Below are 25,249 nucleotides of genomic sequence, written 5' to 3' on the forward strand. Positions count from 1 at the left end.
TGAATTCTTTTTTCCCTTTTATTAAAAATTATGGACTTTGTCCATTATTATAGGAAAATTATATATAAGCTGAATAAACTCATTTGATAAATTCTTTTCTTTCATTTTGTTTTCTTTGATTTATACAGCATATTTATCTTTTAAAAAATCAAGTTTCTATTGACTACATTAATTTCTTTAGGGCAGAAACTCCAAAGCTTCATGTTACTTATTACTATCAACACCAAGTCCAACTGGGTAGAAGAAAATCGAATGTTCTTAAATGAAAAATAAAATGTCTAACTTAGCTTCCATTACACCCACCTCTCACACATTAACACATCCTTACCTGTGTTTCTGCACTGCTTAATGAATGGAGATCCAAGGATGGGTCTGTTTTGAGTTCAGGTTCAGGAGCTGCAATAGGGGCCTTTAAAATGATCTCCTCATCAAGATTGGCTGCAAATTCTATCTCTGCTTGACCTCCTTCACCTTTGTCTTTAGCTGACTCTACTTCTTTGCCTTCTTCCTCAGAGACCTGAGATTTAGGCCTTTTGAGAAATGAGGAGAACAGCCGTGACAGGCCCCTGTTTTCTGAAGTCCGCTCCTTGTTCTTGGTCAAGTCCTCATGTGTAGGAGTGTCTCCATTAGATGTTTTCAGCTTCTGCTCACACGGATTATCGCCCTCAGCTGTTGCTTGAGAAGCCTCTCCCAACTGAGTTCCTTGTTGGCCTGAGTTTGTAGTCCCCTCACCCTCTTCCTTCTGTTGCTGGTGTGAATTTTCAGCCTCAGCCACTAAACTCTTCTCTGTTGTCATGATGTTGCTATTAAAAGAAGTTGGAAAGGGGGGTGTCTTATAAGCAAAACACATTACTGCTGTAGGCAAAACCATAAATCAGGTCAAGTGTGTCAAAATATATTTAGGTATTTAATCATCAACAGACAGTACTCCAGTCCATTAAACATTAGGCTTTCCATAAAAGCGCAAAAATATTTACCTATACATCCTGAATAAATTATTAATGCCTGGACTTGCTAAAGATATACACATAGAGAAATTAGCTTAAAATAATACCCCCTGAGGTCACCTTAGTGAAATGCATCATATTTAAAATCCAATGCTCAGAAATGTACATTTCTAATACAGTTTTATCCTGCCTATAAAAGGATCTTATTTGTATACTGTCCTTTGAAGGTATCTAAAGGTGTAATGTTTGTAGGAATTATTCTTTGCAAAATTATCTACACCCCAGATGATATTAAAAGTTTCTCCAACTCTCTATTCTTTTCCCTTATATTTCTTAGAATGCATAGACTTCTCTAACAAATGTAGAATTCTGATGATTTATCAGACTTGACAAAAGCAATGAAAAGTATACCGTTAAAAGAATCACAAAAAAATTCCTTAGGTTTTCATGCTATGATAATAAATTACAGGCTCTTGCAGAAGTATCCCACTTTAAGTTCTTTAAGACCTTTTATCCTTCTGACAAATACGATCTTGAATACTGAGCACTTTTAAGAGTAGGCAGTTGAACTATTACAATAGAGAAAAACAGAGAAATAGTAGAGAAAAATAAACAAAATAGAAAAAATTTTAGAAAGCAAACGATTCAACTGAAGGAGAGAAGGCAGGCTGTAGACCTCACATATTTCAAAATTGTTGACTTCTAGCCTCTTGACCTGAAAATCCCAGTCAAATCTCATAATAATAGCCAAAGAGCATTTGTTTACTAAAGAATAACTAACATACTAGGGAACGTTTGAGACACTAGGCAATGAAGGTGACTACTGATCTTACGTTTTGATTCACTGCTATACCTAAAAGTACTCCACTCAAAAAGCAGCATTTACATTGTCTTTGCATTCTGCTCCATATAATTTAGATGAAGTAATTTTATTTGGATGTTAACAATCAGAATTAATGAACTATATTTAGCTCATTCCTTCCTCAATCCCTTCACACTTGCTACTTATGATGTTCTCTCTACTTACGATGTTCTCCTGGCTATTTGAAAGCTGGTCTCCTTCTCATCATTACCGTTTCTGCTCAGATGTCACCTTAGAAAGGCCTCCTGCACACATCCTCTCTAAAGCAGTGTCCTTCACTCCTCCAAATGGCCTCACAGCACTACTTATTATCTACAATTATCCTGTTAACTTATTTGCTTACTGATTAAGTGTCCTCCTCTTCTTTTCTCTCCTCCCAGCTAAAATATAAGTTCCATGAAAACAGAATAATACCTGGCACATTACAGGTATTCATAAAAGTTTGTTGAATTAATTAATTTCAATTGAATATCCCTCACAAATAAAAACTGCAAAGGCTTTCTCTAAATTTATTCAAGTAAATTTACTTCAAATGTATGATATTCATTCAACAAATACTTATCTAGCACCTAGCACCAGGTCTTATGCTAGGTGCTAGGAATACAACAGTAAACAAAACAAAACAAATAAGGTCTATGCCATTATAGAGTTTATATTCTCGATTCGACTTTAACCAGTAAGATGAAAAAATTCAAGAGAAATCTTATTTACGATATGAGCAAAATATAAATGACTGTGCCTAAATGCAACAAAACAGTGAAAAGGGAAGGGAGCTAAGGGTATTGAGCACTGTTTCTGTGTCAGGCCCCTTGTTAGAGGCCTTATCTACATTATGTCAAGTAAGCCTTTCAACAACCCTGAAAAGGAAAGAGGAATCACCTGATCTTACAGTTGAAATTGAAAAACTCAGAAAGTAACTTGCCCAAGGCCACACTGCTAGTAGGTGACAAAATCACTTTAAGTGGTATTGAACTAAACAGAGGTATATTAATAGAAGGAAAAGCCTTTATGAGGGCTCTTACTGATAAACAACTCAAATTATTTTAAGCATTAAAAATATTTTAAACAATAAAAATATTTACAGAAGCACATTTTCTAATTTCATTTACTAAAGTCATCAAAATTACTCTGCATTAATAAAATATGCAAACTGGTCTTTTTTAATTTGTTACTCCTAACTGAGGTGCACTTGCACTTAAATAAAACAAATAAACTTGTTTTCAATTCCTCCTTATATTAGGAGAAAGTAATTGATTTTTCCAAAAATACTTTTTCTTTAATCTCTAAATAATTAAACTTGACTCAGAAAGAAAATCTGGATATCGAATCATCAGTTATTCTAAAGAGTAATGATTTGATTTGAGAGCACCAATTTACCACATACTTGGTTTGCAAAAATAAACAGAGGACAAACTGAGGATTTTAGCATGATTTCCATGGATTTCAGATAGGACTTTATCATTTACCTTACTGAAAAGACACAGAAACCACTTCTATATTAAAATCTTCCTATACCACAGAGAGTTTACAACAAGGTCTCTCATAAAGATCTATAAAAAATTACAAATCTTTTGTGAAAATTTTAGCAGATATGAAAATCACTTATACCCCACTTCTAACAACCTTCTACTTGTATTTTTCAGTAAATAAAGAGTATTTATTCTTGTGTTTTACCAATTTTTTTATAATTTTAAAAATAGAAAAGATCTTCTAAGAATACTCCTATAATTTCTTTCACATAAAAGGGTTTATCTCTAAGAAACAGAAACTAGCTGAATGAGTATAAGCATTCAATTTTTAAAAACAAAAACACAGATAGTAACAATCCATATGCTATAGGTCTGATTGTAAATTTTAATGTGCATCTAACCACCTAGCAATCTTGTTAAAACACAGATTTTGATTCAGTAGGTCTGGAATGGGGCCAGACACTGTGTTTCCAACAAACTCCTGATGTTGCCAATGCTGCTGGCCCACTGACCGCACTTTCGGTAGCAAGGCAGAGAAGACCACTAGTATTCTAGGAACATACTCAAAATGCCTAAGAAACAAAGACAGGAAAAAGCTACTTTTAGAAAGTGGAATGTGAACACGGAGAAATACTTGACACAATAAATGCTCAACAAGTGATTGCTGAATTAATGAACGAGCAAAGAATGCAACGTATTATTAAATGTGGAAGCTGAACCATTAATGCTTTATAGAACTCATCTGGCACTTAATCAAATGTTAATCAAAATTTTTAACCATAGAGCTGTAGCAATTCCAAGTTGCCCATGTAGCCATGACACTTGCCCAGTCAGTAGTCTTGCTATCCCCATTGATACAATCTCTTTGCCATGTTTAGGAAGGAATGGTCAAGACATATGAATAAAGAATTATAGAATAACATCTATCAGTACAAAACCAATATACTTTGCCACATAAGTGGACATAAACAAAAAACAAGTTAAACACAAGAACAGATGAGAACACAATACAAAGAACAGGCAAAAGAATTATTTTGGAACATAATGAAACCAACTTCAGGTACTATAATAAATGCAAGAAAACAATTAAGAAATCAGACAATGCAATGTTCGGCAGAGATGCTACAATTGAGTCTATGCAAAGAAATGTAGATAAAAATAAATGATTAAGCATAGTTTTTATGCATGTTCTTTCCAGCTATGCACACGTGGTGGCAATGCTATTAGTAAGAGCCACAAAAGCAAAGGTGGGGGTGAAGAGAGAAAATATAAAATGAAACCAATAAATCAGGCAAGTACCTCCAGATGGCTCTGAGGCTAATCAGAATTAAATAAAAAATGGCAAAAAGAAAAAATCTTAGGGGACCATTTACTAAAAGCTCAAACAAATTCATCCTGACAAATCTATTATACATATACAACCAAATTCTTCACATTACAAATGATAGGATGGGTAACCAGAGAAAAAGATACAAAGTCAAGCAGTAAAAACAGGATAATGCTCTACAAACAGGACCTTCCTGTGTAAATAATACTCTTTCATTCCGGATACAAACAGGCCCTTCCTGCGTAAATAATATTCTTTCATTCCGGATACAAAATCCAAAAGGAGGTATGTATTTACATAATGTCAGAAAGAGATTTTTTGACTAAAAAAATCACAGCACTGAGGACAAAGTAATGAGTTCTCATTCTGTCTCCATTCTAATCCTCCAAATCCTATGAATTATACCCCATCTGGTATCAAAGATACACTTGTTTTAACAGTGTGTATCTGCTGACTTCAGGCAAATCAAATCTTTAAAAACCTGATCCTGAGCAGATTGCAAGTGCCAGACAATATTTTTCATCTTTTTTGTACCTTTTTCTCACATTAGTATAGTCGCTGCTCCATTAATGCTTCTTAGGTAGAAAACTTCATAAAAACACTACAGTTTGGTACCACTAAGAAAATTCCCCTTATAATAGCCATTTAGATATGATGTTTAATAATTGAATTATTGGTAATATGTTTCAAATTAGTTCAATAAACACTTATCAATGTTTACTGGGTGCTAATCATGTATACGGTTTTGGCTCAGCTCTTTGAGAGGGATTAAAAAAAGATAATACACAATTCTTAAGGAGATAAGACATACATACAAATAACTAAAGCACAAGACAGTATCTGGTGCTTAATCAGACAAGGCCTCATGAGTGGAACCAGTTAAGCATTAAAGAAGTATAAAATAAGAACTTTCAACTGAAGTGATCACAAAAGGCCATATGGAAAAGATGGTTTTAAAGTTATGCTTTGAAGGATGAGTATAAGATATCAATAGAAACTTGAAGTGCAAAGGGCAAATAAAATTCCAGATAAGGCAATTGGAATTAGTAAAATTACTGTAGCTATTCAGGAACTAGTAAATAGTCCAGGCTGGTTGCAACCATGCTACAAAAGGGAAGCAGAGCAGGTAAGGTTAGAATAGAGTTACTATTTAAAGTTAATTCTAAATGAAATAAGAATAGTAGCTACCATTAATTGAGCACCTACTAAATACCACATACTATTCTACATACTTCACATGTTATCTTACAACCATTCTATAAGGTAGGTGTTTTCATCTCTCAGATAAACAGAGGGAGGTTAAAATTCTTTCTTTGGATCATAAAACTAAGCCATGCTCTAATGAAACTATTAATATACTACAGGGTAATGATTCTATTGTAAATTTCCAGGATAGTATTTGTCTTTCTAAAACTTGGAACTTCAGATGCTTCTACTTCACTGTTCACTGCTAAAGAAGCCCCTATCCATTAAGAATTTACGAACAAGCTGTTTAATCTAGCCAAGACCACCTCTGTTCCCACCAGTTTCAAGTCCCCCACTCATTTAGTTATTTCTCTTTCCATAGAGTATATATGAAGATAGAATGGGGAGACAGGGACAGACAGGCAAAGAGGACAGATTATGAAAGGATTTGAATAAGATACTAAATAGTTTGGACTGTATCCTGAAGGCAGTGGAGAACCACTGGAGGTTTTTAAACAAGGAAGTAAACAAAGTGAAGGCAGGAGAGGCTAGAGGCAGAGAGAAACTCAACAAATGATTGGGTAGATTCAGGTTATCAGTGAATAAATTTACAATGGGAATCCCTAGGGAAGCTGAAACAAATACTGGGCAGAGAAATTTGAAAAGCCTTTGCAATCAAAGCCTTTGCAGTCACAACTAGTCACCTTTAGTTTCTCTAGCTTATTCTCATTAGCATGTATCTCAGTCCAGGCAGTTTCACGTCTGAGCTTGAAGGCATGTTCCTTGATCCACTCTGATAAATGGCTTAATAAAAGAGAGAGGCATAGCAACAGAATCAAAATAGAAAAGAGAAGGGAAGAGAGACGAATATCTCACAGGCATTTCAATATACATGTCCAAAATTAAACTCTTGATTCTCTCTCTTTCCTATCTCAGTAAATGGCTCAATCATAACATCCAGGAGCTCAGACCAGAAACCTAATTGTCATCCTTCTCCATTTCCCTTCCCAATCAAATCTATCTTTTATAGTCCTACAGAGTCTACCTCCAAAATATATTTAGAATCAGTCCACTTTTCCCATTCTCTACTATTACCATGTTTGTGCAAGCTTCTTTCACTTCTCACCTGAGCTACATATCCTTGAATGATCTCAACAACCTCACCTTGTTCCACTTTCCTCCTAGACTCTATACTCTAGTCACCATAGCCAAGTGCTTTCCTGACTTAAGACATTTGTGCATGCCATTTCCTTAGACTAGAATGCATCCAATCCCCTTCAACAAGTCTGGTTTCTTTTTATACTTCAAGTTTCAGCTTGAATAATTCCTACTCAATACAACCTTCTTTGATGGCTCTAATACCTACATAACTCTCCCTATAAGTCACTTCCCCAGTTCTCTATCCTAGAACCTATTCATTTCCTTCACAGAACTTCTCTTAAAGTGTGTAAGAACATACTTGTTGTTTACCTGTGTGATGTCTGTCTTCCACACTTCACCAGTACCAACTACACTGTGATATCCATGACAGAAGGGCTGTTTCCCCTTCCACAGTATACCTAATACCTAGCACAGAACTTGCGCTACCTAACACAGAACATAGTACTAGCACAGAACCTAGCATCTAGCATAGAACACACTACAGGTACTCAATAAACATTTGTTCAGTAAGTGAATATAAGGAAAAAAATAATTTAGGTCTAGCCATATCAATTACACATATACAGAATGGAGGTTATACGATTTGACAATATTTCACAAGAAAAGGATATTAAGGTTTTGACTGAACATGCTCCATCGATAAAATTCTAAAATAGCTAACAATCTTTAGCTGCATTTCTAGGTTTACAGTGACTAGAGCACTCATTTAACTCTTCAATATGTATTTTCTGAAACATTCTGATGTCTTATGCAATATGGTAAGTAGCAAGGCTACAATAGTGAGAATGAGAAACACAGTGAATTCTTGGGCTTCCCTCCCCACGTAGAAGATGATGAAAAGTAACAATCTCTCAGTTCTCATTACTTATATTACATCTTAAAACTTACATTCTGGTCAGTTTATTTAAAAGAAACCAGAATCTGTCTGAAGAAGAAGTAAAGATGATAGAATTTGAAACCATGTCATTAGGTAAATAATCGAAAGTTATTAGAATGTTTAGCCCAGAGAAAGAGAATCCGAAGCAGGGAATTGACTGTTGCCCTCGCAAATTTCAAGAGTTGCCAAATTCTATGTGATTCCTAAGGGCAGAACTCAAATTAGTCTGTAGAAATTACAAAGACACAGTTTTCATCCCAATAAAATAAAAGAAAGAAATTCCCAATAATTAGAGACATCCAATAATTGAATGGGCTGCTTAGGAATAGTGGGCTTATCATCAATGGAAACATTCACTTAGAGGCTGAAGGACCATCATCTGTTATGGCTGCCAGAGAAAGGGTTCTTCCATTAACTGACCTCTAAGGTCCCATCCAATTCTAAGATTTTATAGATAGAAAGGAAAGTAAGGAATAATACAATTGAGACATTAGGCTAGTGATGCAATTGAGTTATTTTTTAAAAGGCTATATTTTAAAGTCAGAATTACCATTTAGGTTAGAACAGTAAGGGAGAGAAAAAAGAAAGATAAAGGATAAAAGACCTTTTTACTTCTCTAATCAGACAACAGAATCTAGTGGCATTCTTTCAAACAGAAAGAAAAAAATGTTCAAATACTCAAGTTTCAAAAAGAATGCTAAAAAAGTTTGTTCTTCAATAAAAATCAATCCCCTCAAAACCACAGGAAAATGTGTCTTTCCTTTTTAATTCAATTTTGTATACTAATTAGCACTTCTAGAAAAACAGGATAACCATTTATCTGGTTTTCAGATAAAAGTGGTAATTAAAAACATATTAAAGTTTCTTTGTGATTCTCCCTTCATCCTCCCAATATTTGGACTTTAAACTACTCCTTATGTAGACTTTTAAAGAATACTTGCAATACTAAGTAAATTAGGAATGTCATTCAGCATGAACATGCTGTTCTCAACAACTTGCTTTTTAATTTAAGTCATTTCTATGGTGACTAACACCCATCAACTCATTCAAAGATATTTTTAAATAAACAAACTCTTACTCATCTCCTTCTAAGAAGACCAAAAAATGCTCTTTATATCTCTACAGAATTCAAGCTTTGTACTTAGACGATGTCTAGACACATTCTAAAAGTACACCACTCGGGCCCTCCCAGAAGAATACATTGAGGAAGAGGTGAGACCTATAATTACTAGGCTTAAATGAGAAAGATGTGAGACCAAAAAAAAAATTATTTACCATAGAACTGAGTTTTGTTCCCTTTAAGTGTTAAAATGTGTTAGCTTAGTCATTCTGAATGGAAATCTTCACAAAATAGATTATATGCTTCCTTGTTTCATTTTAAAACCTACAGAACATAATTAAACCTTTATTGATTTAGTCATCATTATGAACCTCAATTACTATGCAATGCTAATGTCCTCAAGGTCTACTAAAGTCTGTAGGGACAGTAAGCTCTGCCACAAGTATACGTGAGTACAGTATTTTTAAATTTTTATATCTGCCTTTAATAGTTTTCTGTCTGTTCACTTGCAGAATTAACTCATATTTCTTGCTGATTTCAAAGTGGCCTGCCAACAAGTAGCTTCCAATGTCTCCTCTTCTAATCTGCTATTTGGTAATCTACCATTGACTAGAAAGCCAACAGCCAAGTATGTTAAAATTATGTCTAAAATAAGAATATGTGCTAAGGAAGAGCAAGATTAATGCTTCACATTACTGAAATAACTTCAACACATGGATTTTATGAAATCTATTTTAGCCCTTCAAATACCACATAATCCTACTTTGAGAGTCCCATTATATTGTGGCTGGTTGAGGCTGTTACATAAGTGACTTTCATTTAAATCACACCAATATAATGATCATTCTCTTTCTTTACAAGTAGAGATCAAAAGTCTTTAAAGCTGTTATTTACATAAGGTGTTGTATTCATTTAAGTATTCATATAAACTGCTCTGGAAAACAAAAAACGAAGTAATAGTTTAGTCTGGAAATGTAAAAGAAAGGGAGAACTGCTTAATAGCATTAAAAATCTCAAAGTAAATACAAACAAAAGCTGAAAATTTCTACCTACAAAAGGGTTTTAGCTAAGACTATGGAACTTTTCTTATACTCTTATTTTTATTTTATTACCTTAGAGCCAATTCAATCTAACAATAGTAATATCTAAACTCAATAAATTTTCTAAGAGTTATTATACTGGTAATTTTTACTTTAACCAGAAAACTACAGTAAGTTAACTGAACAATAAATGTCATCTGATTAGAGTACAAGTATGAATCAGAAACTTGCATTGGATAATGGCTTGTTTTAGCAGGTATTCTGAAGTTTGGAACAGATGCTGTAGTTGTCTCCCACTATTGTTAAATGTGAAAATATACTACAGACTACCAGAAGGCATAATGCTTTCTCACACAGTTTTAACACTGACACAGCGACAAGATTTAGCGATGGTGAGTATTTCAATTAACCTAACATTTGCTAAAAGCATTCAATAAAATTATTGACTAAGCCTAATGACATTTTCCTCTCTCCAAAGGGAAAAACCCTCTTTTTGTGTACTTAATGCTGAGCAATAAAAATAATTTGTTGGTGACAAGAACATATTAGGAATTTTGGCAGAAAATAATCCCACAAATTTTTTATATTGAGAAAAGAGGTAGGTCATAGTCAAATATGTAAGATTATAAACAAATTTTTTAAAACTTTAAGTAAGGCATAATTGCATGGCCAAGGATTCTATAGAATATAAAACTACTAAGGGTAAGGCAATTCTAAAAAGTGAAGTTCATTCACTACATTTCACAGATACATATTAAGTGCCAGGTTCTTTTCTAGGCCCTGGGTATATGGCAGTAAAATTTTCTCTACACAATCAGAAATTTTTAGAAAAACATGAGGAAAGTACTAAAGACACAGTCATGAACAGCAGGGAGATTATAAGAACATATGTATAATAGCCAAGTTTTGAAAATAGCATTCCAAAGGAATACAAAAATAATGGCCAAAAGGCTAAGGTACATCAAAGAATGAAGCTATAAAAAATTATTTTAAATAAAAAATCTTTGAAAAATGGCAAAAAAGGGGGTGGGAAGGAAAGGGAGAAATAAAGGTCTAATTCAGACTACCACTTGAGAGAAAAAGAGAATAGTGTTAACATGTATCAGAGATAAAATTACCTGTGTTCTTTCAAACCAAACAATGTAAACAAGGATTTACAACCAAAGACAGTTCAAGCTATAGTATAAAAGTAACCTCACACGTTAAAATGTGTTTAGTTCTCCAGGCCCAGAAAAATCATATTTCAAAGTTCAGAAGTAGCTTGCAAAATTTGATCTCAGATTCACTAATATACCAAAGGTCCTTACCAAATTTACAGCTAGTTTGACTGAACCATGGTTCAAAAATATCTCAAGATGGAAAAATGAACCAAACCCAACAAGACAGAATTTAGAAGAAATGTAAGGTTTCTGCACTGAAGTTCGAAAAATAATTACAAAAAAAAAAAAAGTAGAAACAAATATCCATCAGTCAGAGAACAATTAATAACAAATTCATAAGATAAAAACTATGACAGTGAAAATGAACAAGAACTACACAAACAAATAAATGTCATCTTTGATGAAAAAGGTACATTGAAGAAATATATTGTGTAATACTGTGCATATAAAACTGAAAAACAGGTAAAAAAATATACTAGAGATAAACAAGTAATAAAAAATAGAAAGAAATGTGTAATCACAGAATTCAAATTAGTGGTTACCTCCAGAGACAAGGAGGGAAATGAAATTGGAGAGAGACACCATAGGGACTCTCAACTATTATCAGTAATGCTCTATTTTGTAAATCAGGTAATGCTTATCTTTTTGATTTCTTAAATATTTTACAATAAATTTTAAAAGAATTACATAATTATATTATGGGGAAGACTTAATTTGGTAATGTTATTTTAAAAAGATTTTGTATGAGCCAAAAATCAAATGTGATTTCTAAAAAGATTAACATAATCTTGAGAGAAGTGCAGTATCCAGATTATGGAAACTAGCTGAGCCACTGCATTCTTCATAATTAAGCTCGGAATACTGTTCCATTTTGAGCACTACATTTTAAGCAGGACATTAACAAAACAGAGTATATTCAATGACAAGAATGATGAGTCTAGACACTAGGACTTCAGATAATCTACCAAAATAAGCCTACTTCTGCTTCTGTATAAATAGCTTTCCAATTCTTTGAGGACAGAATTAGTTTGAACCAGATGAGATCGTCAATATTCAACCATTTTTTACCTTTAAAAAAACCCCAGCAATTTCATATGGCTCAATCTGCTCCCCTCTCCCTTGGTCTTTTCTAAGGCTATATATCCCCAGATCCTTAAACTGTTCTTCACATAGAACTTACCAGTTCTTCACTATGTAACAGGGTGACATGCTTGGCCTCTCTGACTCCATCTTGTTCAAGCCTGCTTTGTTACCATGGCCTTCAGGCTAATAGTTTCTGCCCAGACTTGCATATAGACATGCTAATCATCAGAGGAATTCTGCTTATGACTTGAGTTTTACAAAAACAGCCCCTTACTAGAAAGTATCTCTCTTGAAGAGATAAGGGAAGTATGTATTGTTTATCAAAGATTTGCAGGAACCCATGACCAGACTCACATCAACTAGAGTCAACAGACTAAGCACAATCTTCCTTGAACTCCTGCTGGCACCTAGATGCCTGCAGTTGTCAACCACCTCTTGCCTCTCCTATTTCCCCCTTCCCTGGAAATAAAAGACACCTGAACTCTGTACTTTCTTAAGATGGATTTGAGGCACCACTAGGTCTCCCATCTTCTTGGTGCCTTCTGATCAATAAACCTTTCCTTACTCCAAACTCTATTTTTAGTTTTAGCCTTTCGAAGTATCAGGCATATGGACTTTGGACCAGTAACAACTATCCTGGTCAACCTCCTCCAAATAGATTCCAAAATATCAGTATCTTTCATTCAGATGTGGTACTTGGAATCAAATACATTTCCCTAAATGAATGAAATCAGGAAACTTCTGATATGAATCAGTGGTATACCTGATTCTGAACTGAAAACTGAATAGTCGATTCTCAACAGAACTAGAATGTAATCCTGCCAAAACATAAGTCAGATCGTTCCACTGCCCCAAAACCCTCCAATGACATTTCATATCATTCAGAATAAAAGCCAAAGTCTTTTCCACTACCTCTCCTATGCTAGCCACACTGGTCTCCTCACTCTCACTTAAACATGCTAGGCACACTCTCAATCTGGGCCTTTATATTTACTGTTCCCTCTGCTTGGAAAGCTGTTTCCCAGATAGATAGCCACAAGGCTTGCTCCCTTTGGGTCTTTACTCAAATATCACTTTCTTGGACATCCTAACTAAAATTGAAGCCCCCCACTGCACTTCTTTTCCTTTTGCTGCTTTAATTTTCTTTGTAGCACCTATTTCTCTTTAATGACATACTATATAGTTTTTACTTATCTTGTTTATTGTCTGCCTATCCCACTAGAATGTAAACTTCATTGAAGCAAAGGATTTTGCCTGTTTTATTCATTGTTTCATCTCTGGTACCTAGAATACTGTACCAAAAAATATCAGTTGAACAAATTAATGAGCAAATGAATGAAAAAAACTGATCTTGATATGTTCAAAGCCCCAAAACTATTTTCCTCATGATAAAAGATGTACGCATTAATTCATGAATGGTAAAGAAATTCACAGATTCCAGACATACTTAAGACTACAAAAGGCTTATTTACATATCCAAGGTACTCGGGTATTTCAGATGTGGATATTGTAACTCCTTTTAGAATAAATTGATGATGGGCAATAATCAATATCAGAAACTTTGTATTACTCTTCTAAAGTCTTTCTTTAACTTATAAATACTATTTTAAAGAGAAACATTCACTCATAGGAGGATGCTTTTGTTATTTAATTACAAAACAATTATCTATTATCTATTATTATGTTACCTAGCAAAAGGAAACTAAAATGCGAAGATCTTGAAAATGCTCAGGTTTATTCCAAATATTTTCTTTTGTAGTCCAGATATTCTCTAACAAAGGTAACACTCAAAGGAAATCAGAGTGATGAAGACGAACACAAATGGCAATGACCTCAGATTCCCTAAGTGTGTCTGGTTCTGGGTCAGCTCCCAAGAGTCTGAGTCCAGAAAGAAGCAGGCCTAGCCATTCCTACCTAACCTCTAGGTCATTCTTCATTTATATGTGTTCTGAAAAAATGAGGCTGTGTTTCAATGCTGCCGAGAGAAACAAGCACCAAACTAGATACCTAGAAACGCTCTTAACTCATTCTATATCTACATCTGATTCATTCACCTTCTTCCTCTTTGATACAGTCTCAGACTAACGCCCATTATTTTAAGTAATAATACCCTAAAAGGGTTTCTATCAGGAAATAACTTTCAAAAAATACTTTAAAAGTAATTATAAAATGCTTCCCCAAATTATTCAGATTCCATGAAAATTTTAAAACAGTATAATAAAATTTTCATTGGAGGCCAATGAGAATTACAGTATAAAAAACACCTTTTCTTCCATAATTAAACAACAAAATACTTTTCTTTTTTCTCCTTTAAGGAAAGTAAAAAATTAAAGTTTTATCATAATTACAAACAATATTAAAAAATCCATTCACTAATTCAAACTAACTCATGCACTAATTTTAAAATATGTGATTCTTGTATGTTTGGTGATAGAATTACTGCCACAAAAACAGTATCAGGATATCCACATGCAAAAGAATAAATCTGAACCCCTACCTCATACAATATACAAAAATTAACTCAAAATGCGTCAAATCTTAATATAGAAACTAAAATTATAAAACTCTTAAAAAAAAACCACAGATGTAAATATTCATGACCTTGGACTAGGCAAGGGTTCCTTAGATATATGACAGCTAAAGCATGAGTAACCAAGGAGAAAATAGATAAATTAGACTTCCCCCCAGTTTTTTCCAAAGACACCATCAAACAAGTGAAAACACAACCCAGAGAATACAAGAAAATATTTGCAAATTGTATATCTGATCAGGATCTAGTCTCCAGAATATACATAAAGAACTCTTACAACTCAACAATGAAAAGACAACCCAATTTTTAAATGGGCAAAGGATGTGAATAGACATTTCTCCAAAGAAGATATACAAATGGCCAATATACACATGAAAAGATGTTCAACATCATTAGTCATTAAGGAAATGCAAACCAAAACCACAATGAGATATTACTTCATTACCACTAGGATGGCGCTAATAAAAATAATTAAACAAACAAACAGAGAATAGCAAGTGCTGATGAGGATGTAGAGAAACTGGTACTCTCATGCATTGCTGGTGGGATGTTAAAAAGTAAAATCGCTGTGGAAAACAGTGCGGCAGTTCCTCAAAAAGTCAAATGTAGTTATCATAACTTAGCAATTCCACTCCTAGGTATATACCTAAGAGAACTGAAAATATGTTCACACAAAAACTTATACATGAATATTCATAACAGCATTACTTGTAATAGCCAAAAAGTGGAAGCAACCCAAATGTCGAACAAGAAGATTGGATAAATAAAACTTGGTCTGTATGTATATAATAGAATATTAATCACCAATACAAAGAAATGAAGTAGGGATACATGCCACACCACATGGGTGAATCTTGAAACATTATGCTGACCCATAAAGAAACCAGACACAAAAGAAACCAGACACAAAAGGCCATATACTGTATAATTCCATTTACATGAAATGTCCAGAATATGCAAATCTATTGAAAAGGAAAGTAGATTAGTGGCTACCAGGGGCTGTGGGGAGGAGAGATTAGGGAGCGACTGCTGATGTGTAAGAGTTTCTTGGGGTGATGAAAATGTACTGGAATTAGGTAGTAGTGATCATTGCACAACTTTTGAACATACTAAAAACCACAGATTATGCAGTTTAGTGTATAATTGATGTATAATTTATGATATGTGAATTATATCTCAATATGTTAAAAAAAGCACTAATATCAATGAGATAAATCTACTTAAGAGCAAAAACCAACTTAAAAATTATCTGTAGGTCTGTATACTAAAGTCACCATTACCAAAAAAGCTATAAAGCCATGATGGGTTTCTATACAGATGTAGAACCAATCTGTTCCCACAAAAGAAGAGCAAATTGATGGGCATTTCTTCTAAAGATTTAAAATGCACTCTAAAGATTTATTACACTCCTGGATCTGGATCTAGAAAGAGAGAATCAAGCTTGAGTTATGATCGTAATTTTAATAGTATGAAGTTGAATTTTTTATACTTCCTTTGTGAAAGAACGAGAGTCTTAAGTGTTAATGTACATATTCTTGAGAAAATTACATATTAACGCACACGTGGAAGGCAACAACTTGGTTAACAGTGTTACCTTATTTCATCCCTATGAAGTAGACAGAACAGCTATTATACCCATTTTATCAAAAAAGATAAAAGAATATGATCTATTCAAGATCCTAGGATGGTAGAGCTGGGATTATGAACCACGTGCTCTGATTCCTAAGACTGGTTTACTTTCATTAAATCAATGTTCTCTAGCTTTAATATGCTTTCTCCTTCATTCAACAAGTTTGTCACTCAAACATTTTAATGCATTGTTTATGGGAAAACAAAACTAATTTCCAAATTATGGTCTAATTAATTCTCAATAAAGTATAACCTATTTACAAACCAGGATACTCATAAATACAGAAAATACTTCAAGCACACTTAACACCTTATTCACCCAAGGTCATTCATCTTAAAACCTCAAACGTCACGGGAGTTAAAAAGCACTACAAAACACACACTACGTATCATATAAGAAAGCCTCTTATGTCTCTCATTCAGAATTCATTTACCTTTATTTTAGGCCTAATTCTAACAAGCTTATTTGTCTAATTTATCAGCTACATTAAAAGTATAAGAGGTTATGATTCTACCAGGTGTACATACTGAGAGTAAAGTAACAACAGAGAAGGAGACATTAATCCGAAAGACAGTAATCCTGACCATTTGTAGGGATAATAAATCCTACAGAGCTCAAAGTCTTTATTATTGTTCATCATAATCTGCAATCACTAATATAAGGATGGCAATTCCATATACCTTGTTCAAGTAGGCAGGGAAGAATATAACTGTTATTTTCTCAAACTCAAAACCTTGGATTCTTCTATGCCCCTTTTTGTTCCCAATCAGTTAAATCCAATCAGTTATCAAATTCTGTTGATTCTACCTCTGCATCTACCTATCTGTTTCTATTTTTACTGTACCTGTTCTAATTCACTCAAGAATACTACATATGACCTATCACTATTTCCAGCCCCTCTTGCTACAAAAGTTAAGTTTCCGAAATAAAGGCTCTGAGCAGCCTGCAGCAGCTGCAACACTAAGAGACCCCCTCCTGAGAAAAACCCTCTAGAAAAAAAAAAAAAAGAAGATTTAATCAGTTCACTCTTACCCATTCAGTTAACAAATATTTATTGAAATATCAAATTTTTTAAGGCTCTGTAGTTGCTATACTTTAAAATCCAAACTCCTCTTCCACAGTATCTCTCAGCCTGGCTGTGATTTGCCCTCACCTCACCATTCAATTCTCTTTTCCCACTGGAACTACTACATTTCCTAAAACAGCCTGCACTTCCCTGCTTCTGCCTTTCTACTCTCTGTAAGACCCTATGCCTGCACCTCCACCTACTGAAATTCTAACCTTCAAGGTCCAGCCTAAATACCATGTTTTCCATAAAACTTTCTCTAATCTTTTCAGCCATAATTAATTCTTCCACCTAAGTAACTTTATTTAATTAAGACATAGTGGACATTTTTTCATAAATATCCAGCTCATTATTTGTAATAGTTGCATAGTATTCCACTGTATAAATGCCACAGAATTTATTCAAAGGTGATACATAATTTTTTAAAAAACATTAATTCTTCTATATAGAGAAGAAAGCAACAATAATCCTGTAATTCCACCAATCAGATAATACCGTTGACCCTTAAAAAAAAAGTAATAATGCTCTTGGTTAGAAAATTCACACAGTGCAGAAAGGTATTTGCTAGAATTATAAAAGTTAACTTCAACTAAGTAAAAGGTAAAGAGACTCAAACCAGAGGAGTATGAAAAAGATATGAAGAATTGAGGGAGCAGCACATAGCTGTAAATATTCACATAACTGCAAACATTCACTGAAGCTGATTTTTCCCTCAAAACAAAATGGGCCATTTTTAAAGACCCATTCTTAAAAACAATGCCCATTATAAAAATATTCTTGCTGTGTTTCTGTCAGGCAAACTGAGCACTCTTTTCTTTTTTTCTTTTTTATTCTGACAGGCTCTCCACATGGGGAGGGAAAATAGATTATCCAGATGTAATCAGTCATTAGCATAATCAATAGATATCCCCATGAAGATGACTAAAAACTATTTCTAATGCTCTCTAACTTCCCCAGCATAGTATCCCTCATGGAAAAGGCTTTTGCTATATAGTGTGGTTCTATCCTGCCAAAAACAAATCTAGCAGATGTAAGCCATAAGTATGGATACAATGCCTACCCAAATTTAATGTAAAAGCCTCCTATTTAAAGGCTGACTTACTCCAGAATCAACCACACTCCTATCCATTCTTCACACTATACACAATTTAATCTTTCTTAAGCAACGCTTTCTTCATGTCTTGCCTATAGAATTCTTACTGCTGTTTGAAGGCCAAGCTCTTCCAGGTAGCCTTCCCTTAACTCTATCCCTCCATGATCTCTTTTCTCTCCTTGGAATTTAGAGAGTTTATTTCTATCACATTAACCAGCATTTCATTAAATGCTACTTTGTTCTCTATTATTTCATGTGTATTACTAAACTGCAAGCTCCTTGAAGGTAGGGTTTATATTCTAAATGTCTTTATTTCCCATAGTGCCTAATCAGAGGAATCACATAGTAGGTCCTCGATAAATAATATTTTTAGATGATTCCTACTGTGAATTACTGTATAGTAATGTAAATATTAAACCTTTACATGTAATTCTCTAATCATGGATTTCCTAAAGTTTACTTTTGGTTATATAGTATATAAATACCATATTAGTAATACTGATTGCAACCCAACACAAAGATTAATCTGTCAAGCAACTTTCCTAGAGACAAATAGCTCATTCTGTGACAGTTCCCTAGTTTCGAGAAAAAGTTCTTGTTCTTAGGGACCTATAATGTAGATCTGCTGCATGAGCGGCAGTTATTTACTTTCAATTCTTTAAAACGAATTTTTCCATACAGCTGTGTTTACTCACACCATGTCTCATTTATACTAGAGGTGTAAAACAGCAAAGCCGAGATCTCTCCCTCTCCTCTATATTTTCCTTTGCCTTTGTTATTTGCCTTTCTGCAGCTTGCTAGCCAAAGCTGTAATTAGCACCCCACAGGGACCTATACTTTTCTAATAAAGAACAGCCTACAGCACAATGACATGTATACACACACAGCCATGTGTATTCTTAACGAATTAGGAATATTTTACACATGCAAACCTTCAATAGCTAAATGAGAGCACTTTACAAGGCAGCTGCAACTGACTCAGAACCCTGACTGCAGATTGATTCATCCCTTTCTCTAACTACACACACAATCTGATTTCAAGAAGGGAAACAACCTAGTTAAGCCTGAGTAAAATTATGAATACAGGTCCTAAAGCAGACCTTAGTAAGTAAACCACATTTGTCAAGGAAAATTTTTTCACAAATTACTATGAAAGCCATAGTGTTTGTTATGTAACAGTTTACTGTGATTTTTCTGTAGTCAGTTTTCAGTCAAAAAAATTTATTAATGCCTCTTAAGATAGCTAAAACAGACAGATGGTATATATATGAAGGCTCTGGATCCTGTTCTACATTCCTTTTACCATCCAGTCTCCTCTGACTCCCATCCAGCATCATCTTTCACTCGATCTTCTCCACAACTTGTCATTAACCTTGTCAAACTGCCACCCACACCCTTTCAGTAAATGGAGGAGAGTCAAGTAGAAAAATAAATTATCAATTGTAAAGAAAAAACCAACAACTCATTTGTTAAACATTTCATTTAAAAGCACAATTTAAGTAGGAAGAAAAGACTTCTCCCTTTCCCACTACAGCAATATGAATGAAAATTCCTTCACTCCTGTACAAACATCCATTGTAATTGGCCTATGTGCTTGCATTAGAAACTGTAATAACTAGTAACTATAATGAGCAACTTACTTCATTAAAAGGTCTGTGGACCCTTGGAGGCTTTGGAGTTTATAGTGAAGAGTTCAAAAAGCCATATACACCAATATTGCCTGTAGGCTAAATAATGGCTCCCACATATACTACTTTTCAAATGTATAGAGATACTGTTCTGATTAATAAAATCAAACTACATTTAAAAGATTCACTGGCTTATAATAGTTTTGTCATCTACTTTTTAATTAAGAATTACTAAAATTAAAAAAAAATTACTAAAATTACAGCTACTACCCCATGAAGATCCACTAAAATATTTTACCTAAAAAGGAGTCTACATAATTGATGGTTATTAACTGAGGTTAAAAATTAAAGGTGAATTAAGGTTAAATATGAAGGTTGAAAATCACTTCATGAGGCTGGGCTCTTTGAACTAGAACTATATATAACTCATCTTTTTGTTACTAGTGACGCATAGGAGTTAATAAATGGTGCTTTTGAACTAAAAGGAACATGGCTTAAACATGGGGCCTCTGAATCACTCTTTTACATGTTTTTCAAATTGGCAAAAGATTTGATAACCTAAAATCCTAAAATTTTTAAACCTGTGAAGTGTAAAGTAGAAATATTAATATATTGTCTGAAGTTAGAAACTTTCCTTAGAAAATGTTACTCAAGAACTAAAAATTTCTTATGCTAATTGGCATGTCTAATCTGTAAGATTCTACTCTAAATGTGATTGAAATGTCATTGCTCATCACTGGCTCACACACATAATGGTTAATGAAAAGTCCAGAATCTAATGCTAATCTAATGGTTCCTGCTTTGAGGTCCCTCAGACCAAGCTATTTTCAATCTCCCTTTGAGAAATATTAATAACCTTGAAATAGCAGTAATGCCTTGCAGCAAGCAAAAGCATCAATACTGATTTGGCGAGAATAGGTGCCAACGGCTTTGTTTTCTTTTACTTTGCCTTCTACAGTGATGTAAACAGCCCAGTGTAAAACAATGAATCCTCCCTAATCATTTGCCTCATTTAGATCAATATCAAAAATCTATAACATTTTTAAATGAAAAATGAATGAACATTTCTTGGTAAATAGAAAATATGAAGGGATAACAATTACTGCAATGATTCTCAGTTCAGGGTGCACATCAGAATCACTGTGAAATATGTTAAAAATATAGTTGCCCAGGCCCCAGTAGAGCATCTTCGAGTGTTGTTTTAAAGTCTCCAAAGGTAATTCTAACACATACCTTTGGTTCAACTTGAACCTAAAGGTTCTGAAAGTGTGGTTACTTGACTAGTAGCATCAACATTACCCGGAAACTTGTTAGAAATGTAAACTCCCAAACTCCCCCCCGATATATTGAATTAGAAACTCTGCAGATGATGTCCAGCAATCTGTTATCACAAGATCTCCATGTGATTTTGATGCATGCTAAAGTTCTGCTTTAGACCATGGTATCCACTCACTCTTGAATAACTCTGTAAGATGAAAAGGAGATTTAACTAATACAAATATACTTAAGGTGCTTTTTTTTAATTTAAAAAAAATTGTTTTGTCTTAATAAATCATTAAATTAATACTAATGTGACTTTCATTGGAAACCGGTTCAATTTGTCAAGTTCTTGGATCAGGCTTCCTCTTTAAACACAAATGTGCCCAGAATTAGATGCAAAGTTAGCATTCCATTTTGTCTGTTCTTCATATGGTCCTGGGTAGCAGAAGATTCTCAAGTTAGTTGATTAACTGCAACCCTTGAGATGGGAAAAAAAACACATGGTTTCCTTCTTGATTTTAGTTTTAAGACTAAATGATGTCTAGATTCAACTATCAATTTACAGAAAATACAAAGAACGAAAAAACCTGTTAAACCCTACCATGGAACTGAAATCAGCAAAATCCAAATGAAGCAGAAATTCTAGAAAATAAATGACCCCATTTCTTAAAACAAAAATTATAAGAAAAAGAGAGATAAGGAAGAACCTATGGGTTAAAAGAGACATATCAATTACCTGCAATAGATTTTAACTCAAACAAATTACAAAAAATATATATATTTCGGACAATTAGAAATTTTAACAGTAATGGATATTTGATATTAAATAATTGCTGCTAATTTTTAGGTGCAACAATGGTATTATAATTACTTTTTAAAGTGTACTTATCTTTATCATTAAAGAAATAAATACCAAATTATTACAGATTAAATGATATAATGTCTTGGATTTGCTTTAAAATAACACAAGAGGAAGAAAAGCAGGTTGATGATAGAGATGAAACAGGACTGTTGAAGCCGGGTGATGAGTCCCTGAGGTTCATTATAGTATACTGTCAACTACCCCAAAATATATGTTTAAAGTTATCCAAAAGTTTTTAAAGATTTTTAACTAAATGAAGTTAAAAGAGATTGGCAAAGATGTGTGACAGCAACATCTGTCCCATGGATTGCCTGAAATACTGAAATCCTGAAAAGATTCAAAATAAGTCTACTTAGGACTTTTAGAGCATAAAAACACAAATCTAAATACTGTACTTTGCAGTTTAAGGAAAGAGATGGCTAAAGTACAACTTGTGTGCTGCTCAGCTTTTCTAAATATTTTTAATTCTCTAAGAAAACAACTATAGGACCAGTATTTTACCATCCCAGTGTCTAGGTCTGTACAGATAATTACGCTTATGACCTCAGCCGCCCAAGGCATTATTAAATGGTTATAGCAGTATACATATGCTCATTCTTCCCTTGAGCCACTCTATCAACTTCTTCCTAAATGGGGTGAGAGACAAACCACAGCTGAGGTCCTGCATGAAATCTGTCACAAAGTTTCCATGAAAAGGCAAGTTAAATCTTTACCTTCATCCTAATTTACACAAGAAATTAATAAAAAATAAGAAGAGAAAAATTTTAAGATAGCAGCCTTTGTCTGAAAAAACTTATCCTCTAAAGAGTACATAATACAAATAATTTAAAATCTAACACCATCATATGTATATAATATATTTTAAAATATACTATTTAAGAAACATGCCAAAGATAACAGTGGTTATTTTCCTATAGAAAGGATTTTTCCCTTTCTCCTTTTCTGTATTTTCCAGATTTACTACAGTGAACATGTATCACTTTGATAACTGGGAAAGAAAACAAAAGTGTCCCTCTACACCAGAGATAGAAGAAAATTTATTTTATCACATTATGTAGTAAATTATAAGTTCCATTACACAATTCAATTTGGTCCAATTTAATACAGGCTATAATTCTGTTTTTCTCCTAGCCCTACCCTTGCTTGTCTCCCCAACATAAACTAGACATCTTTTTCTCAGTTCTCCTCATAAGTTAGGAGATAAAGTCACCTCTGTTTCTCTACAGGTTGACTTTAAAGGGTAGGTAACACTAATCTTCAAATCACTTCATAGTTAGAAATCTCTTGATTTCAAGAAATATCCATAAACTAGTGTCTTTTTTCTAGACAACTCTGTCTCCCTAGACCAAATCCTCTTAGAAGTTATCCTCTCATTCAAGTTTTTTCTGATTTGTTTCTGCTCTACTATTGTACTTCTTTCAGTCTCCTGCTTCAATTCCTCCAACATATATCAAATCGCTTCATTTTTTGGTATATTTTTTGCTTAACCTTGCCCTACTTTTAAGCACCAATACATTGTGATAATGTAAAAATAAATTAAAATTTCATGTGATTCAACCTGATGTTGAACCTAATTATTAATTACATGTAGAGGTAGGTTTTTATAAACATGTTTTTTCAGTAATTTAAAGCTAACAACTACAAACCATCCTAGGTAAATTGAGGAGAGTTGTATTTCTTCATTTGGCCTTGATATTCATGTGTAGAACCTGCTCAGTGCCTATCCAAGATGTTTCTTTTTCTTATTAACAAAATCCGCATATAATTAAGGGCAGAATGTGCCCAACTAATAGGCTACATTTCCCAGCTCTCCTGACAGATAGAGGCAGCCAACTGGATATAAATGGAAGTCACTGCCCTTTGGCCTTCTACCCTTCCCCCTATTGCCTTCTTGCCTAGAACACAGATGGCTGACTGAGAAGTAAGCAGCCATCTTATGACCTTCAGAATGGAAGTCATACGTTAAGGCTGGCAGAGCATAATTTAGAAGGAAACTAGTTCCCTAACTTCATGGGACCAAGAAAGTTTTTTGTTTAATATACACATAGACTTTATTCTAAAATAGAACTATGACTTAAACACTGAAAAGCATCCCAGTTACTCTGTATCTAAATTCTGGTTATAGACACTTAGCACAGAAAGAAGAAACAATTTACATATTAAGAATCTGGTTTTAGACATTAGACAAACATGAGTCTAAACCTCTTCAATCAACTTGTTACCTATGTTGCTTCTTGGACACATAACATCTCTAAGTTTATTAAACTGTTGATAAGGTTGGTTCTGATTATTAAATTTTACCTTGCAAGGCTGAACATGTATACTCTATGACCCAGCAATTCTACTCCTAAGTATGTACCCTAGAGAAACTTTGGGGTGCTTATACATGCCTACACATCCAACACACACACACACACACACACACACAGAGACATCTCACACACATACAAGTAGACATGTACAAGAATGTAATGTTTGTTGCAGCATTTGTAATGTCTGTCGTCAGGAAAATGAACATATTCATTGTGGAATAGTTACACAGTAGAATAGTATACCACAGTAAAAGTGAATCAGCTACAATTAAATGCAGTAACATAAATTTCTTAGAAACAATGTAAAGTGAAAAAGCAAATAGAAGAATTCAAAATATATCATTTTCATAAAGCTCAAAAACAAGCAAAACTAAATGATATGTTTTAAAGGATATATATAGTGAAATTATTTTTTAAATAAATGTGATAAGCATATAAAAATAGTGTGTAAGGATATTAGGTCCTAATTTGATAAATAAAAAAGAAATTCCATTCTTGCTACACTCAAATAATTGCTGCTTCAGTTTCAATAATCAATTCTCACCACTTAACGCAAGTAAATATAGTACTATCCTTAGCAGCTTTCCAAGAATTGTTGATTTGCTTTATTTTCTTAGACTGTCAAATTTATCTTGAAGAAACAAAATTTCTACATGACTTAAGACATATAAAATATAATTCCTACAGTTTAAATAGT

The 25,249-nt window shown here is 33.7% G+C and overlaps 1 protein-coding gene across 16 annotated transcripts in view; it reads right to left on the bottom strand.

Moving 5' to 3' along the window:
• The window catches only part of EPB41 (erythrocyte membrane protein band 4.1), a 153,545-nt gene that overhangs the window by 88,960 nt on the left and 39,336 nt on the right, over nucleotides 1-25,249 (bottom strand). For 15 of the 16 annotated variants that reach the window (XM_015598909.2, XM_025041328.1, XM_015598910.2 and 12 more), the window contains exon 2: nucleotides 329-803. In XM_015598909.2, the coding sequence (XP_015454395.1) occupies nucleotides 329-796 (468 nt within the window). In that variant the 5' untranslated portion in view covers nucleotides 797-803. The remainder of the gene's footprint in view (nucleotides 1-328; nucleotides 804-25,249) is intronic. The other variant, XM_015598919.2, reaches the window with a different exon arrangement.

Source organism: Pteropus alecto, unplaced genomic scaffold (genome assembly GCF_000325575.1).
Source record: "Pteropus alecto unplaced genomic scaffold, ASM32557v1 scaffold39, whole genome shotgun sequence".
Lineage (NCBI taxonomy): Eukaryota > Metazoa > Chordata > Mammalia > Chiroptera > Pteropodidae > Pteropus > Pteropus alecto.